This window comes from Chironomus tepperi, unplaced genomic scaffold (assembly GCF_022539635.2).
Source record: "Chironomus tepperi strain 1889 unplaced genomic scaffold, CSIRO-AGI_Ctep_v1 contig_346, whole genome shotgun sequence".
Taxonomy (NCBI): domain Eukaryota; kingdom Metazoa; phylum Arthropoda; class Insecta; order Diptera; family Chironomidae; genus Chironomus; species Chironomus tepperi.
In genome coordinates this window covers 833,148-851,354 of record NW_027226468.1, presented here as the reverse complement: position 1 = coordinate 851,354, position 18,207 = coordinate 833,148, and the positions used below count along the sequence as shown (strand labels likewise).

The 18,207-nt window shown below is 31.9% G+C and overlaps 3 protein-coding genes across 3 annotated transcripts; 2 read left to right on the top strand and 1 right to left on the bottom strand.

The window, feature by feature from the left end:
• Positions 1–57: 57 nt before the first annotated feature.
• Positions 58–8,523, top strand: mei-41 (meiotic 41). The gene is made up of 6 exons (XM_070644714.1): positions 58–362; positions 424–2,965; positions 3,035–3,124; positions 3,249–7,386; positions 7,446–7,827; positions 7,980–8,523. Exons 1-6 carry the CDS (start codon positions 100–102, stop codon positions 8,368–8,370), a joined length of 7,806 nt encoding a protein of 2,601 aa, XP_070500815.1. The 5' UTR covers positions 58–99; the 3' UTR covers positions 8,371–8,523.
• On the bottom strand, positions 8,393–10,242 carry GatA (glutamyl-tRNA(Gln) amidotransferase subunit A, mitochondrial). The gene is made up of 3 exons (XM_070644715.1): positions 9,995–10,242; positions 9,695–9,942; positions 8,393–9,639 (listed from the first exon to the last, which is right to left on the bottom strand). Exons 1-3 carry the CDS (start codon positions 10,025–10,027, stop codon positions 8,439–8,441), a joined length of 1,482 nt encoding a protein of 493 aa, XP_070500816.1. The 5' UTR covers positions 10,028–10,242; the 3' UTR covers positions 8,393–8,438.
• Positions 10,243–13,288: 3,046 nt separating this feature from the next.
• On the top strand, positions 13,289–18,018 carry LOC139093868 (uncharacterized). Its single transcript, XM_070644717.1, has 4 exons — positions 13,289–14,147; positions 15,865–16,481; positions 16,634–17,482; positions 17,557–18,018. Exons 2-4 carry the CDS (start codon positions 16,380–16,382, stop codon positions 17,728–17,730), a joined length of 1,125 nt encoding a protein of 374 aa, XP_070500818.1. The 5' UTR covers positions 13,289–14,147; positions 15,865–16,379; the 3' UTR covers positions 17,731–18,018.
• Positions 18,019–18,207: the final 189 nt, after the last annotated feature.

The window sequence follows — 18,207 nt, the reverse complement described above, 5'->3', positions numbered from 1 at the left end:
TTACGTTCTCTCTAAAAACAACAAATTTAAATATTTAGAATTTAAATGTTTTAAACACATTGATTATTACTTTAGTTAGTTAGATTAAGTGGATGAATCATGTATATTAATGATGATATCCCGATTATTGTGAAAATAAGTGAAGTTTTTGATAAAAATATCATTATTGAAGGTGGTAAAGTTAAAAAATTCGAGGATGCAACAATTAGTGGATTACTGGATTTTATACATAATTCGTTCGTGATTCTTGATGAAAATACATCAGTGGTTATTAACGCTGATCAAAGAACTCTTCTGTATAGAAGACTTAATTGGCTTTTAAGTAAAATTATTGTGATTACAATTCATGATGAAAGTGCCCGGTAAGCTCAATCAACATCCTTTATATCCATTTTAAGTACTATAATTAAAAATATCCTACAGCCACTCTAAAAAACTTCGCCTCCTCCTGGAGAAAATGATGCAAAGAAGTCTCAACTCGTTCATGTATTGGTTCAAATGTTTCCTGGATTTGCAATTTGATCTACTGAATACTACAGTAACACATGATTTATCAAAAGGACCAATTGAAATCGACATTCCAGGACATGAAACAGATGGAAGTCTGAATTATTCAAGGATTATTATTGAAACAGAATCTCAAATTAATAATTTCATATCATTCATGTTTCTGTCATTAACGAGATGTATTGAGCTATTTCCAGCATCCATGAAAGTTCAAAAGGATGTCTCGATAGAGGATTTACTTACGAAAATATTTATTCATCGTCGATTGGAATGTAAAACTGCAGCTCTGCTGTTTTGTTCACATTATTACGCTAATGTTCAAACTATTGAGTTTATTGATATCAGTATTAAGGTATTCAACTTTATGTCGACAATTTATGAGAATTTAGGTGATTATATCGAATCAGCAATGATTTATCCAGACTATTTCATTCAGATATTCCTTAAAAGCTTCTTCAAATATATTGAAATGTTTCTCGATCATTTTAAATCGCCTGCAATTGTGCTGGATGCTGCCACAAGTGACATGCTAATTGCAGCAATGATGAGATTAATTTTCTTTGAGTCAAAATGGATTCATAAATATTCAATTCCACCATTAACTCATTGGTTTGTTGATATGTTGGATGCGATATTCTTGGCAGTCAATTTCGATGAAAGTGTAATTAAGTATATAGACATAATTAAGCCATTGAGTTCAAAAAACAGCAACATGTTGCTCATATTAAAGTACAAAATAATATTGGAACTAGAAAATGCAGAAAACTTCGATCAAAAAGTTCGTCATATGAGTAAAACGTGGTCCGAAATTCAAACAGATTTAGCACTTAAGACAAACTACCTGCTTAATAATAATCAACAACTTCCGAATGAAGAGTTTATGGAACAACTTCAATGGATTAAGGATGCAATACAGATTACATTTGACATTGATTTTCATTTCACAAGAAGACATCAAACTAGACATTGTATGAATTATGTCTGTGAATATGAAGACTGCAAGAGACTCGAAAATACTAATCGATTATTTTCATTTAATGACTGGAATTATGATCATATCCATCTCGATTTCTTTGATGATCTTCCATCAATTACACATAAATTAACGCTAACAGTATCAAAAAGAACTGAATTTACTACGGATATCCTGGCAACATTAATTAAATTATATTCACTAATTCTACAAGTGCCATCAACAACATTAATTAAGGAAGATAAAAGGCTCATGTTGTTAGCAACAGTCATCTCACCATTCATAATTTCATTCGATAATGTCAGCAAGTCAGCCGAGTACACAAAGATCCAATCATTCCTTAATGTAAAACTGAGAAAATTAATTATGGAAATTACAAGCATAGATATATTAAATGAGCTCAAGATTGTTGCCATAACTGCAGTCACACAGATGAAATTCAATAAATTAGGAAAATCCTTTGAATGGCTCAACTTTAATCTCATGCAATTGATCTTTAAGAAGGAAGAGAAAATCATAAAGAAGGCTTATGCCAATAGATTCATTAATTTGTTAATGACCAACTTTGAAACAATGTCAACGTACCTGCTTCATTACCAAAATATTCGATTAAATAACACAAAATTAGAATTAGAGGAACTAAGGAACATCCTGTGCCTTCATGATAAAAATGTCGTTATTCTAAGAACAATAACATTTGATTACTACATTTATTGTAGTAGCTGTAAACCAGACATTCCAATTGATCATGAAAGTAGTAAGGAAATCCGATGGCGTGCCTTTATAACTGACAAACGAGCATGCATCGTTTCTGCTGATTTTATTGACAAGAAAGAAGTGAAAATTCAAATTCAGCCAACGTTATTTAACAATCAGGAAACAATGTTTTATACTGAATTTATCAAAAACATTCCAGCATGCATAAAACATTCCAAAAACTTTATGGACTTTTGCCAAAGCGATAAATTCTTTGACATAATTTTCAGACAGGAAGAGAACATTTTTGCACAAACTGATTATCACTTTGAGAACATTATGAAAAATATTCAGGAATCAGGATTGGCTGAAGAAGTCAAAACTGCATTTTTTGAGAAATTTCTCGACAAGCTGTTTCAATTAACGACAATTTACTGTCGAAAGTCAAATGCGATGAAATGCCAGTTCCATATTGTGAACATGATTTCAACTTATGGAATGACTGTAAGGAATAATGTAGCAACTTATGGGAACAAATTCATTCCTGATATCGAAAGAATAAGTCTCAAATGTATAAAAATGTTCACATATTTCGTGGTGCTTAAGGATTCAGATGTTAAGGGTGTTGCTGTAAATTCAATGTTTCGGATGTTAGAGTTTAATGGATTGGTTCTAGATAAATTCATTAATTGGTACAAGACCAGTATTATTGAGCATATTACCAAATTATGCTTATTAAATAGCATGGACGATCAAAATCAATCAACATTCATGAATACATTTATTAATGTGAGTATGGAACAGCCATAATATTGGACATTGTAAGTTATTGATCACTTATTCATTTCTATCACACAGACCTTGAAACATTTTAATTACACGGATATCATGAAGTTCATCAGGATGAACATCAGCATACTCATCACTTCCATTTTTGTCTTCTGTGTTGTAAGTCTCAGTTCAATTCAGTTCAGTTCATTTTGATTATTTGAAAATTTGAATTTTTGAAAACCGTTATTTTTCGAATTTTTGAAAACCGTTAATTTGAATCAATTTTATATTAATTTCACAGCATAACAGCAAAATGAACTACATATATTCGTTGATCGATCATAGTGGATATGATGTTCGAAAAGCTCTTGAAATCTCAAGCTTAACACTTTATGAGAAGATTTACATGCTGGATAAGCAGAAGAAAGCAAATTGTATTAATTACATCGAAAAAGAGATGCGAATACTTTTTAAGGAACTGTTTCATGTCAATAGGAGAGAAATTTTGCAATTTGTGTTGATAAAATTCAACGCAAATCCAATGTTTGTGATGGACGTGATCAAACAGTTGGGTGACGAGAACATAAATCTTACGGACGATGATAATATTGCAAATTACATATCCAAAGATTTTTTGGGTCCATTGAACAACTTTGAAGCAATTTTAAATTCCAAAGATTCAGAAAAGTCACTGAAGAAGGCAGTTCTATTGAGTCTTGGTGATTTAATAAGATTCCTTGGTGGTAGACGAATATCCAATTTATGCTTCAAAATCATGAGTCTCTTGAGGACCTCAGACACAGCAAATAAAGAATTAAAGGAAGTGAGCATCGCAGTATGGAAAATTCTCATTCTAAATTCTGACATCTCAACACTTGGACCATTCTTGAGTCAAATATTAGTGGCACTCGAAAGCTACATTCATGGTTTCCAGGCAGAAGTAGATGAAATTTGCATTTACTTGATCTTTGAGAATGCTAACCTTTTAAGTACGCACGTGTCCGATTTGTTCTTCATCGAGAAAACAAGTTTCGATATTGCAATTAAAAATGCCATTTTAAATCAAATTGAAAGTCAACGAGTTGCTGACGGAAATGACTTTGACATCAATTTAAATTTAATGATCAGGCACTTGAAGAATGAACATGCTGACTCGAATGTAAAGATTTATTGCCTTCAATATCTCGAAGAATTCATCAAAACGAACAGAAGGAAGTTTAACAATTTAATCTTTGGATCTGGCGAGATGGATTTGTCAGTTAAATATTTATTGGATGTTCTAATTTCATGCAGCAAAAGCTTTCACAATAGAAAGCTTCAAATTCAAACTGCAAAGTGTTTTGGTGAATTAGGTGCTTTAAAGCCAGCACTCAACAAGCAACAATATTTGAGTAAGAAGATCCCAGAAGATGAGATGACAATTCATTCAGATGGCTTTGCATTAAAGCTACTTAAAGTCTATTGTACTTATTATAAGGACATGAAGGAAACTCGACACATGGAATCAATGGCATTAGCTATTCAAGGCATTTTAAAAGAACGAGGAGTTAATGAGAAGCACACCATTTGGAAATCACTTCCAGCATTCACAAGAGAACTTTTCAGACCCTTAATCACATCAACTTATGTCCCTAGGGACATGCTAAGCTCAAAATATGAAACGATATTTTGGAATCAAGCACAAACACCAACAAATTGGGCATTTATATTTGCTGGTCTGTTAATAGATAGTATTGATGTTGATGAGACTCGATCACTGTTTCTTAATCTACTTCCATCAATGCGCGAAAATCAGGAAATTTGTACAATTTTATTACCTCGAATAATTTTGCATTATTTGCAATTGAATCTCTCTAAAGACCATGACGAAGCTATATTTAATGAATTTGATTTCATATTCAGGATGGTCTTGGACAATACAATATGTCAAGATGCCAGCAAGGATGAGTTAAACTACAAGTTTGTGGCTTCATATGACTTTACACCAATTGAAAGAAAAACAAGTGAGGAGAACCCAAATAAAGTCTCATCTGTGTCCATAAAGACCACAAAAATGATCTTTGAAGTTTGGGATTTTCTGACAAGATACCTTCAAGTCACGGACAATCCTGATGTCATCGAACGAATTACGAATCTGTTTAATCGATTTGAGAATCGAAAGCTTGCGGAAGTGAACTACAAATGTGGCGAGTATGAACGGGCAATGATCCTATTTGAGTCTTATATTAAGACTTTAAATGAAGATAAAGTTGAGGATGAATTGCCATTTTTGGTAAACATTTATGCCAAATTAAAAGACCCAGATCTGATCGAAGGTGTTAAGGCACTGCGTATAACTGAATGGTCATTTTCTGACAAAATCTTAATCAGCGAAATTACTGGAAACTTGGAAGGAACATTTTCATTTATTGAAATGATGATGAAGGAATCAAGTTTCTCACAGGAAGAGATTCAGACGATCATCAATTGCTATATTAAGTCAAATCAAAATTCAACAGCTATACTTGTTGCTGATCAATTATTAGAAAAACTTTATGAAACGAATAAGGAACATCAGTATTGTGATGAAATTAAGGCAGAAGCACTTTGGAGACTATCAAGGTTTGATGATTTTGATGACTTATTGAAAAGTGATAAAGTCAGTGATTGGACGAACTGGAATGTCGTCTGTGGAACTTTAATAACAAAGTTCAGGCAAGAAGATATAAATCAATTTTGGAATGAGCTGGAAAATGCTCGAATGAGAGTCATGCAGAACTTTAAGATCTCAGATTCACAGGAAGCAGTGTATCAGGATAATTACAGTGAGATCTTCCATCTGCACATATTATCCGAATTTGAAAAGTTCCAAATTGCATTTGAGGACATTAAAGCTAATAAAAATTTTGGAAATACAATGAAGGTGCTAAAGAGTCTAATAAAGGAATTAGATTCACGAAAAATGGTGCTACAAACTTCAACTCCAATTATTGACACATCATTGTCTATAAGACGTGTCATGTTACTTCAAATGGAAAAGAAACTAATGCGATATTTTACAGGCACTGAATACGTTCAGGTAAGAAAATTTATTGAGGAAGAAGTCGGCAAGACGTGGATCGAAAGTGTCAAAATAACATGTAAACAGAAAATGTTTGCACAAGCTCATGCCTTTATTATGGAAGCTGATATTTATAAGCCACAGGAATTGTTTATTGAAAAAGCTAAATATTATTGGATGAGAGATGAGAAGGCCAGTGCACTCAGAATACTACAGCTTAATTGTACGGAATTAGAGGAATATTGTAAGAACAATCATAGGTCACCTGACTTTAATGAGAAGCAGTCTTTGCTGTCACGTGGTCGATTGAATATTGCACGATTTAATGCGGAAGTCAAGAATGTTGATTTTGATACGAATAAGAAGCTATACAAGGATGCACTGCTAGAAGATTCATTTGATGTCCAATTCACACATAATGAAGAGATTTATGTCCTACTTGCTGACTATATGGATCGTCATTATTTCTCAAAATGTAAAAATTCTAATGAACTTCCAGCTTATGATAAATTATTGGAAATAATGGAAGCTTATGGAAGTAGCATGAAGTATGGAATCAATTATGTTTTGCAGTCAATGCCAAGATTCCTCCAAATCTGGTTTGATGCCATGACGTCACTGGAACGAAAATCTACAAACAGCAAGATCAAGTCACGAGAAGATGAAGAAATGGAACTAAAAATCAACAATTATGTCAAAAGTATTGTTAAGGTCCTAAAGCCTTACTACTTCTATACAGCATTTTCACAGCTGATTTCGAGACTTTGTCATCCATCATATAATGTCTACATCGTCCTTAAAATGATAATAACTAAGTTAATTGAAGAATATCCACTAGAATCAATGTGGTTCATTATGCCAAATACCAGCAGCAAGTCAGACTACCGGAAGACGAGAACGACTGAAATTTTGAATGCATTTAGTAAGGAACGAGTTCGTTTTGCCAATTTTACTGGTGTTATGGAAAAGATCATGTGCTTGGCACAAAGGAAGCAAGTTGATGCTGAATTTATGGGCACATTCTGTACCTCAATTGAGAAATTATTCAAAAATGTCAGGATTTTGATGCCTTTACAAAAGCATTTACAGTGTGTTCTAGCACCTTCTGATAATTCATTTATGACTGTCAATAGTCAAGTCTTGATCTGTAAAATTGATAAAAATGTGGAAATTATGAGATCGCTGCAGCAACCAAAGAAAATCACATTCATTGGAAGTGACGGAAAGGAATATCCAATGTTGCTTAAATTTAAAGATGATCTGCGAATTGACTTCAGATTTATGGAGTTTCTTAAAGTTATCAATGACTTTTTCAATAAGGATGCTGATGCCAGTCAGAGGTGCTTATCTGCTCGGACTTATTCAGTCATACCTTGGAATGAGGATATGGGTATTATTGGTAAGTAGACTTGACTATATTTGTAATTAAAAGTACTAATAATTACATTACATTTACAGAATGGGTTCCAAACCTAGCAACATTTAAAGGCGTCGTCGGTGATCAATATAAAAAGTCCAAAATCAAAGTTCCAGCCGTCAGCGAACTCAAAAAACTAAGTGATTCATGGTTAAAAACAAATAATAAGCTTCAATTCTTCCATGACATGAAGAAGCGATATCCACCAATTCTTGGAAAATGGTACATTAATCATTTCTCGAATGTACAAAATTACTTTAGTGCCAGAACAAATTATATTCGATCTGTTGCTGTGATGAGCATGGTTGGATATATTATGGGACTTGGAGATCGACATATGGAGAATATTCTGTTTGATATTCATACTGGAGAAGTTGTGCATGTCGATTTTGCTTGTGTCTTCAACAAAGGAGAGTCGTTAGGGTAAGAATTTGAATTTATTTTAAAAAATCATTCAGAAAAAAAAAGTTTGATTCAGTTCAGTTCAATTTGAATTTTTGAAAACCGTTAAAATTTTGAAACTCAAAAAACCGTTACAAATTTTAAGTTTAATAAATTATCAATTATTATTTCAGATACCCAGAAACAGTGCCATTCAGATTGACGCAAACAATGATTGAAGCTATGGGACCATTAAAAATCGAAGGACCATTCAGGAAATGCTGTGAAGTGGCATTACAGCTGATGCAAAAGGAGAAAAATACTTTAATTTCTTATTTACGTCCGTTCATCTACGATCCTATGATAACTAAAAAGTCAAGTGCAGATCACCGCGAGACAGTCGATCCAGCAGCAATGATTAATCTTGAGAATGTAGATAAGAAGCTCAAAGGAGTAGTGAAGAAATATAAAGGATCTTCAGGAATTGCTCTATCGAGTGAGGGACAAGTCAAATTCATTATAGAGGAAGCAACATCCGATGAGAATCTAGCTGTAATGTGGTTCCACTGGAATCCATACATTTGAACAATTTCGAACAAATTTTATGTTAAGGTGTTTATTATAAAAATTTTATTATATTCTAAATTAAGTGCCTACATTTTATAGTTATAGTAAGTAAGGAAGTCCACAGAATCCTCAATAAATTTCGCAACACTAAATAATAACTGCTCAGAGAAATTATTACCCATTAGCTGTAGACTAATTGGCAATTTGTTTGATGATAATTTTACAGGAATTGAAATTGCAGGAATTCCGGCCATATTTGCAGGACATGTACAAAAGTCTTGTACAGCACATTGATCTCTATTGTGATTTCTGACAAAGTCATTTAATAATGGTGCATCAGACAGTGTAGTCGGTGTAAGGAGCAGATCAACATTTTTAAATGCCTTCCTGAAATCGTCACTTACTAGTCGACGTACTTTGAGTGCTTTAAGGAAATACTTATCGTAATTCTTACGCAAAAGGAAGTAATTTCCAGCAAAAATTCTATTTTTAACTACATTATTGAACCCTTCAGCTCTAGTTTTAGCATAAAGGTTCTCGGTACTTGTCTCATCATCAGCTCTGTGTCCATATTCAATTCCATCATATCGTGAGAAGTTACTGGACACTTCGCATTGATTGAGAATTGAATAGACGAATATTGAGGATGTTGTGTAAGGCATGGTAATTTCATGGATTTGAGCACCATTCTCTTCCAGAAAATCAGCCATTTTTGTCCATGCTTCAAGTACTTCCGATGTTAATCCTTCACAATTGTATTCACGAGGAATTCCTATTTTTAGATTTTTAAAATCAATATCTTTAAGTAATTCTGTTGGATTAAATGGCTTTTTAACTGTCGTGGAATCTAATTTATCAGGTCCAGCGATTGTATTGAATATTTGCAGGCAATCATCTACAGACTTTGTTAATATTCCAGGAACATCCATTGAATTTACTAATGGAATTAATCCATGTCTTGAAAGTAATCCATAAGTTGGTTTAAATCCGACGACTCCACAATATGATGCTGGATTTCTTGTTGATCCTCCAGTATCGGAACCCAAAGCAGCCATACAAAATCCAGCAGCAACGGAAGTAGCAGAACCACCTGAAGATCCACCACAAATTCTAGGATTATTAAGGTCCTTACTCCAGCAGTTCTTTGATGATCCAAATATTGAATCTATGCAGCCTGATCCCATACCAAATTCATCCAAGTTTGTCTTTCCGACGAGAATTGCTCCTGCTTTTTCTAGTTTGTCATAAACTGTTGCATTGTAAGTAGGTGTGAAATTTTTCAGCATTCTGAAATGATTCATGAAATTAAATTAATACATTGTGATACAATTAATAAGCTTACTTTGAAGCACAAGTTGTCGGAACTGATTTGGTGCAGAAATTGTCTTTGACAGAAACTAAAATTCCATCAAGTGGCAACTTTTTCCCATTATTTATTCTGGCAGATGAATCAGCTGCTTGTTTTTTCGCATGATCTTCTGTTAAAGTCGTAAATACATTAAGCTTTTTATTGTCTTCCTTAATTTTTGATAATGTTTTTATAGTCAATTCCTTTGGACAAATCGATTTTTCATCAAATTTCCTCGATAACTAAAGGAATAATTGTGTACATTAGTGATTAATGAATTGTTAATTATAGTACCTGCTTAATTGATAAAGTTGTTAATCGAGACATGATTAATTAAAGCAGTTAAAGTTGAATTTTTCTTGAACCACGATATTTTTGGACTCAATGTTTACATTTCAATGCTGAATCCAATGTTTTATGTTTGCAGTGTAACAAAGTACGCATGGAAATTTTTAACAGTGTAGGTTTTTACCATTTTTCCTTTGTGAAAATTTTCTTTATAACAATTGTGAATTAAATAATCAAAACTAGTGATAAATGCGTAAAAGACTAATAATTAAATCAAAATAAACACTTATGTGTGAGAAAAACGTGAAATTAAAATCAAAATTATATTAGAAAATAATAAAAATGTATTTGAATAAAAATTGTGAAAATTTGATGAGAAAATCTGGAAAAACAGAATTAACAATTATTGATTTTAAAGAAACTATTTCAATCTATGCTCATAGTAATTAAGAAAGCTATTCGTGTTTTATAATTACCCTTTTTAAAATCCCGTGTTTGTGGTAAGTTTTTAAAATTTTCCAAAATTTTCTATTGATTTTTCCCACGCAGCTTGTTGTTGCTTTTTTAATCAATACCTTATTGTGATTTTTATATAACTGGATGTCCTCATTTTAATAGTCTTGACATAAATGATTAATTGTCTGTCATTCATTTTCCATTAAATGGCCATTTCCTTCATTAAGACAGATTTTCTTCAATCATCTCTTGAGTGCTGTCGTCAATCCGAGATTTTTTTGGCAATATATGCATTTAACTTAACTAATAACATCCACATTTTAAAGGAACGAAAACGAATTTTTGAGATTTTTCCAACATTTTTCTTTGATCCCTGTAATTTTCTTCGTCTGTATTGCGCTTAAATGTACATCGTGACGAATGGCACAAAATTTTTTAATTAATACAATGCCATACAATGGAAAATTCTCAAAAATAATATGCCAACATCGCAAAATGATTGTCCTTTATATTTCATTAAATTAAAAGCTGTTGAAATGTGCTTATGAATAATATTATTTACAATTAAAAGCCGTAAAAAAATTGTTTTTAAATACTTTGAGGAAAACAATACGACAATTATGAGATTTTCCTTCTTAATTCTATAAAAGAAACGAAATTTTCACATTCCTTAGTAACATCTTCATCTTCACGTTTTCGTGCACAAGCAGATTTGTTTTTCTTTTCGAATGAGAAAATTTTCAATTATAATAACAAAGCCTTAAGCGCTGAAATTTACCATGATTTAGAAAAAGCAATTCAAGATTGGGATTTAAAAATTCCTATACCTGCATTTGAGGTATGAGGATATTGAAATGAAATGAAATGAAATGAAAAATATTGTTAAGTCGTAAAATGGGTTTTTAGGGATTAACGGTTTTTTGAGATTTGAATTTTTTTTATCTAAAATTAAAATTTCAACGATTTTTTGAAGTTTGAATTCAAAATTCTAACGATTATCATAAATTTGAATTTGTAACGGTTTTCAAAATTTCAAAGTAAACTGAACTGAAATGAACTTTTTTGAATAGAACGGTTCAAATTTTGATTCTCCAACAAGCTGAACTAAAATGAACTTTTTTGAACAAAACAGTTCAAATTTGAAATTTATAACAAACTGAACTAAAATGGACTTTTTTGAATGCTCAAATTTTAAATTCACAACAAACAAACTGCATTAAAACAAAGTTTTCAATTTAAACTCGGTTAAATAATGCCTTATCACGATAGTTTTCATGTTATTGAATTCCATGAAGTCATATCAAATAAACCAGAAAGAAAATGATTGTAATAGCGTGCTCAATTTCGCAGAGTGCACCGACCGACAAAGCGAATAAAGTGCTTTGCTTACCTAGATACTTTGAAAACGATAGGATTGTTAACTTGCCATCAAATGAACAAAAAAGAATGGGATTATTATTTTTATATAATGCTCGTGTCAAATATTGATGTAATAATGCCTTTGGTTCTACGTAAATAAATGTGACTCATTTTCCTTAAGAGGAACTCATAAAAAAGTTTTATTTTTTTTGCTAATTTGTCTAACATTCAACAAGTGATGACGAATTGATAAATATTTGCTCGAGTATAATTGAGTAGGAATTAAGAAGTGCTCTATTTGCATGTTATCACAATCTTGTTTTACAATTCAAACTTGTAAAAATATATAATCATTCGCAGAATAAATAATAGGTATGTGGAAATTTCCATAAAACTTAATTACAATTTCGTGATTATTATTTGCCTACGTTATCATCTGAGATTGATCATTCAAGATTTCACATGAAAATACCAAATTATACGAAGAAAAAGAAACTTTTCCATTTCTTCTTGTTTTTCCTTTAAAAGAGTAAAAAATGAAAAATTTTTGGCAGGACAAATGTTTAATACAAAAATAAAAACAGCAAAACCGAAGACCCTGGATATTTTTGTACATTTTTGTATACCTACATTCTACTTTTTGTTTGAAAAAAATTGTTCATGTTTGGGGTCGCTCACACATAATGAGTATTGCGAAACGATTTTTATTCTCTTTTAGATTTTGTAGTTAAGTTTTTGATTTTTTAGCCGTAATTTTCTAAATATTTTCGATTAAAATTGAAATCAGCTGTTAAATTTTGAAAATTCATTCCAAATTTTTCAAAAAGTTCATTTCGGTTCAGTTCAAATTCAATTCAATTCAAATTTTAAATTTTTTTAAAAAGTTCATTCCAGTTCAGTTCAAATTCAATTCAAATTTTTGAGTTTTCCAAAAAGTTCATTTCGGTTCAGTTTAAAATCAAATTTTGAAAATCCTTAAAAATCAGATTTTTGTCAAGTTGATAATTTGAACGTCAAATTGCAAACTAATTCAACCCTTGGTTTTTGAGAGTAATTCAATGGTTAAAATAAGTTAAAGTTAGAAAAATTTGATTTCTTAAAGACGGGTAAAATTTTGAATTTTTGAAAATCTTTAAAATTCAGAGTTTTTAAAAACGTTTAAAAACAATTTTTGGAAATCGCTAAAATTTTGAAAACGGTTAAATTTTTGAATTCCTGATCACGATTAAAATTTTGAATTTTTAAAAATCGCTAAAATTTTGAATTTTTGAAAGTCGCTAAAAATTTGAAACCCTGAAAAACGTTGAAAATTTGAGTGACTTATGAAGTGATTTCAAATGTCACATGATAATGCAAAAATTCCATTGACCCCCTTTTTCGTTGAAATGATGAATATCATATTAGAATGTCCCCGCTTAGCAACAATTCATCTATTGTAATAAAATAGGCTCAACCTAATGAATTATTTTGTTCTATTTTTCAGGTATAAAATAAAAATTGCTATTTCCTCGATCCCAATTTCATATTTCATAAGGTTGTGTTTATAATAATCAGAACAAATATTGACTCGCTGAAATACGAACATTACAAGAAAATAAATACATGCAAGCAACAGTATACTGAAAACAGCTGTTTTTCGGTTTCTTTTTTGCGTTGTTTCTTTTACATCTCTTTCATTGCTCTTGAGCATTCTCTTTGGATAATCAAAGTGACGAAAAAATAAAGGCATAAAATATCCAGTGACAATTGTGAGTATCCAGACAAGTAAATAATTTAATGATGTGTAAAATAAGCCCTCATATTCAAAATTAAGGAGATATTGATGCTGACTAGACACTGTTAAATTAATATTAATGCATATAAATTTTTATCCGCTCTCTTTCGCGACGATAAGTTAATAAGTATAATTTTCATTACAAAGTGTATATGTGTGTGGGGGAACCGAAACATCTATAAATTCGATACAAAGCAACGAATGAAAAACAGAAAGTCATAAAGCTTCTTCGAGTGAAGTCGCATTGCGCGATCAGAAAAGTATAAGAGTGAATAAGAGAAACACTATAAAATAATTAAAAACAAGAATTTTTTTCTGTGTAAATAAATTCAACCTTGAGTAAAACAAGGCAATAGCTGCACAAATTATAGTGAAATTTTTTGCGTTAAATTTTTTTAGTTTTTAAATTTTTTTTTTGTTTTCAATTTAAACCTGAACCATATTTTTGGGTCGGTTATATTGAGGACATAAGAGTAAGTGCATAAACCGGCAACAAAAAAGGAAAAACGTTACAAATCACACTTTCTACGGAAAGTAACTTTCTTTCTTTGGAAAGAGATTATTGTATGGGTAAGTGCTAATTTTTAATGCAATTAATAATTGGGGGTCCTCGATTTAAATTCAATCATTTTTAATGGATATTCCATTAAAACTGAAGTTATTACAACCGAAGACCCTCAAATACTTATGAGTCATTCATTCATTGAAATTATTCGATTTATGTTTTGGGTGATTCATAAGTTTATTTTTGTAAACATCCCACATGTAGTCCTTGCCAACGTACGTAAAATGAAGGGGAAAAAAGAAAAACTTTTATATCAATTTCTCATGAAGCAGTCAATTGCTGTGCTCAGATTCTTTTCATTTCATATTCCACATACACACGTGGACGTCATACGAGTTTGTTATCAGCAATTTCTCCCCTTCCTGATTTATATAATGAATGCAAAATATTTGCTATTGTCTATTTGAAGTCGTATTTAAAATTATGAAATTCCTTATGATTAATCACTATCTAGAGCAGGCTCTTTGAGAATGATGGAAATTTCCATAATGTTGAACTGTATTAAGTTCTAAATGCTTTAATATTCTATCATATTTTGGGGGTTCATTGCAAAAAGTGATGGAAATTGAGAATGCCGAAGTTTCCGGTCACGAACAGCACAACGTGTTTCGCTAGGGCACTGCTATGTGTTCATATTAACGATAGGACTTGAAATTGCCTTGACAACAACGTCGATGGCTGTTTTTGACCCTCTTTTGTGGCTAGAATTGAGGTTCGCCACAATATGTCGCTTGGGGGTGTCTCAGATTGTTCATCATTTTGAGGATCTGAAGTTTTGTGACAAGAAGGTTTACTGGGATCTGAAATGAATTTTTTGATGGACATTGACGTCTTTTCTAACAAAATTGAATTTCTTCAGGAATTCACCCCAAACTCATAGCTTGTGGAAGCAATAACGATCAAGTTAAAGACCCTTCTTCCCCACAACACTCAAACCCAATATCTGACTTTGACATTATGCTTAATAAATTTAGATGAAGTGCACTGACTGCAAATTCTGGTTAACATTTGACAACTTCCAAGAAAATGTTGTTTATTGTGTATACTAGACTGCTTTCATTGAGTTCATTGATCACTTATGCGATATATAGCAACAGAGTACGTCACACATCTGGTTTTAACAAAAAAAAACCTCAATGTTTATGGTTTCACACTTGGCAAAATATATGAATGACGTCTGTCAAATAATTGTATTAATTCTTCTTATTTCACAAAAAATTCCCATGATTACGTATGTAGGGCTTCATCAGAGTTCAAAGTCGATTAGAGTCCACTCGAATTCAATATCAAATTGAGCTATGACACATACAAATGTGCAGCATTCCATAAAAACCCCAATATAAGCCTTAAATGTATTAAATTCATTATCACGCATGGTAGACATACAAATGACTGAACATTATACCTAATACATGCATACTCAATCCACAGAAAATTGAAACGTCATTTTTCTGTGCCCTTTAATGTAATTCTTTTTTCAATGCGTGACTTATTGCTATCTATAAAACAAATAAACATCCTCAATATTTTTCAAATTGTTATTATGAAGGAAGTCGTTCTATGCGCAGTTACTGAATTGACGCTTCTAAATAAAATATAATATACATTTTGAGATGCTAATGATCTTCGCATGATTTGATGACTTGTGTACATGTGGGAGAATTGTGCTGAATATAATAAATACTTTGAACTTAATATTTATTCTTATTTGTTCCTTTATAGATCGTGAAGAAAAGGTTTTAATAAAAGGGGACGAACCAACGGTTCATCAAAAGGGCCGAAGGAGTCTTTACACTCATTCTGATGCAACAAGTACATTATTGAATCAAGGATTGAATCTTTTAACCATTACGACATCGGACAATTGTACTAACAATAATAATAATGAGTTATACAATTTTGCGAGATACGGAAATGAATGGCCAAGTTGACTCGCTACATCCCGAGATGCATTTAATGTTGACAACAGTGCCGGGTCAGTTGATCATGAACGTTCTAGTATTGGAAACGGATTGACTGACCCTAAATGTCACAAGGTTGATTGTACCTATGTGACTGACGTTGAACACGGCGAATCATCATTCGCAAGCGGCACTAGCTGCTATGAAAGCGACGATGAGTCCACGAGCTCGGATGACGATGATGAGGATGATAGTGATGATTATTTGTCACATCTTCATAAAAATAACAACAACAGCAGCAGCACGTGGACAACTAAAACTGGCTACAATTTGACAATGTTTGATCAGCTTGAATGCCGCGGCAAGTGGAGCAACGATTTGCCGTTACCACTTCCAATGTGGTCTAAGAAAATCAAGCCAGCCTTGGTCATTGATAAGGTGAGACTTTTTTGTTTTTATTCCTTAATTAGAGCAGATCCATGAATCTGATTTTAGTTATCAGTGGAATTTTACTAAATATAATCTGCTGATAAGGCTTAATGCACATGACAACCCTTATCTAATAATATTTATTTTTATTTTGTCAACAGATCTATGCGTATGAAGATATTGTGGCACTCATTGAAACAACATTGCAGCATATGATACAAGAGACACATTATGATACCGTCAATAATTTCGTAGATTTTTACCAGTCCTATAAGAATTCCCGTACCAAGAACTTAGGTGAATTTTTCAAAGGCTACTCGCCAAAGATAAATCGTCAAAATCACATGTGCGTCAGTTTGGCAATGGAAATTGTTTCTCGTGTTGCAATTTTACGTCCTGACATTGCAAATCATTTCTATTTGGTGTCATGCGAGGAAGCTGTCGAGGATACAATTTCATATATAGCACATTGCGAACAAACAAATATAGAATCAGCAGCTTGGAATCTTGAGAAAGAGCATGCATTAGTTGCCATGAATATAGTTGTTGCTGGTCGTGAAGGAATGTTAATTTTAGATCCAGGATATCATGTTGCACGTGTTGTGACTGTCATGAAAGATCAAAATTATCCACATACTGGAATTTTTGTACAGTCAGATGAAATTGGATGTAAACGTGAATATTGGTATACATTCTCACATAGCAGTGATCAATTCATTTCATGGAATGAGAGAACAACAAGAAACGGTCAACAAAAGTATGAAGTTTCACTCATTTATGTTGGACGACATTATCGAAGTGCTGTGGACGTAACAGTTCGAAGAAATCTTGTATATGAGTTTCGTTCATTACTTTCAAGAGATGCAAAAGGACGTGTATTTGCTGGAATTTATTTCCCGGTATTGGCTAACTCTGCTGACGCAAACATAACGATTTTCTATGACGAGGGCATTAACAACAAAATTTTCAAACTTAAACTTAAATTTTCTGCATTCAAAGATATTAATAATGTAAGTGACATCATGCAATAGTTTATCATGTGATCAACCATACTTATGACTTTATTCTTCTTATTTTTCAACAGATTCCTGATAATTTAATGTGTCATCTTACCATATTAGCATCGCAATTACGTATGGAACTTCCAACATTAATCACCACGTTAAAGATTTCTGCCGATATTGTAGCTGATAGTGATTTCGTTGCGCAAATGCTTTCAATAAACGACGACATTGCTGAACTTTCAGCAGATAATTAATCCAGATATATTAATAACCATGTTTAATCACTTAACTACTTATTATATCCCCTTTAATTTATATTATATTATTATATTCATATTATAACAATTATTATCTTACAATAGAAGTATACCTAACGTAGTTCTTTTGAAAACTTCTCAGTAGCACTCAATAGATGCTTCTTCAAAAAAAATATTCGACTAGTTATCATTTCAATTTATTTTTAATTAAAGTAACGTTTGACATTTATTGTAATCTTTTAAAAAATATATAATAGTAAATAAAACATAAACCTTCAAAAAGCAGCCTTTAATGACTTGTTATTATCCTTTTTTAGGTCGTACAGAAATACATTTTCAGATCGATGTTCATAATGGCATTTAAAAAATTTAATAATTACAGTCATCATTAATTGATCGTTTCGGCTATTTTTGGAAAGTTTTATTACGATGGTAATAATATCCGTTTCGAATGTACATGATATTATCAAGTCA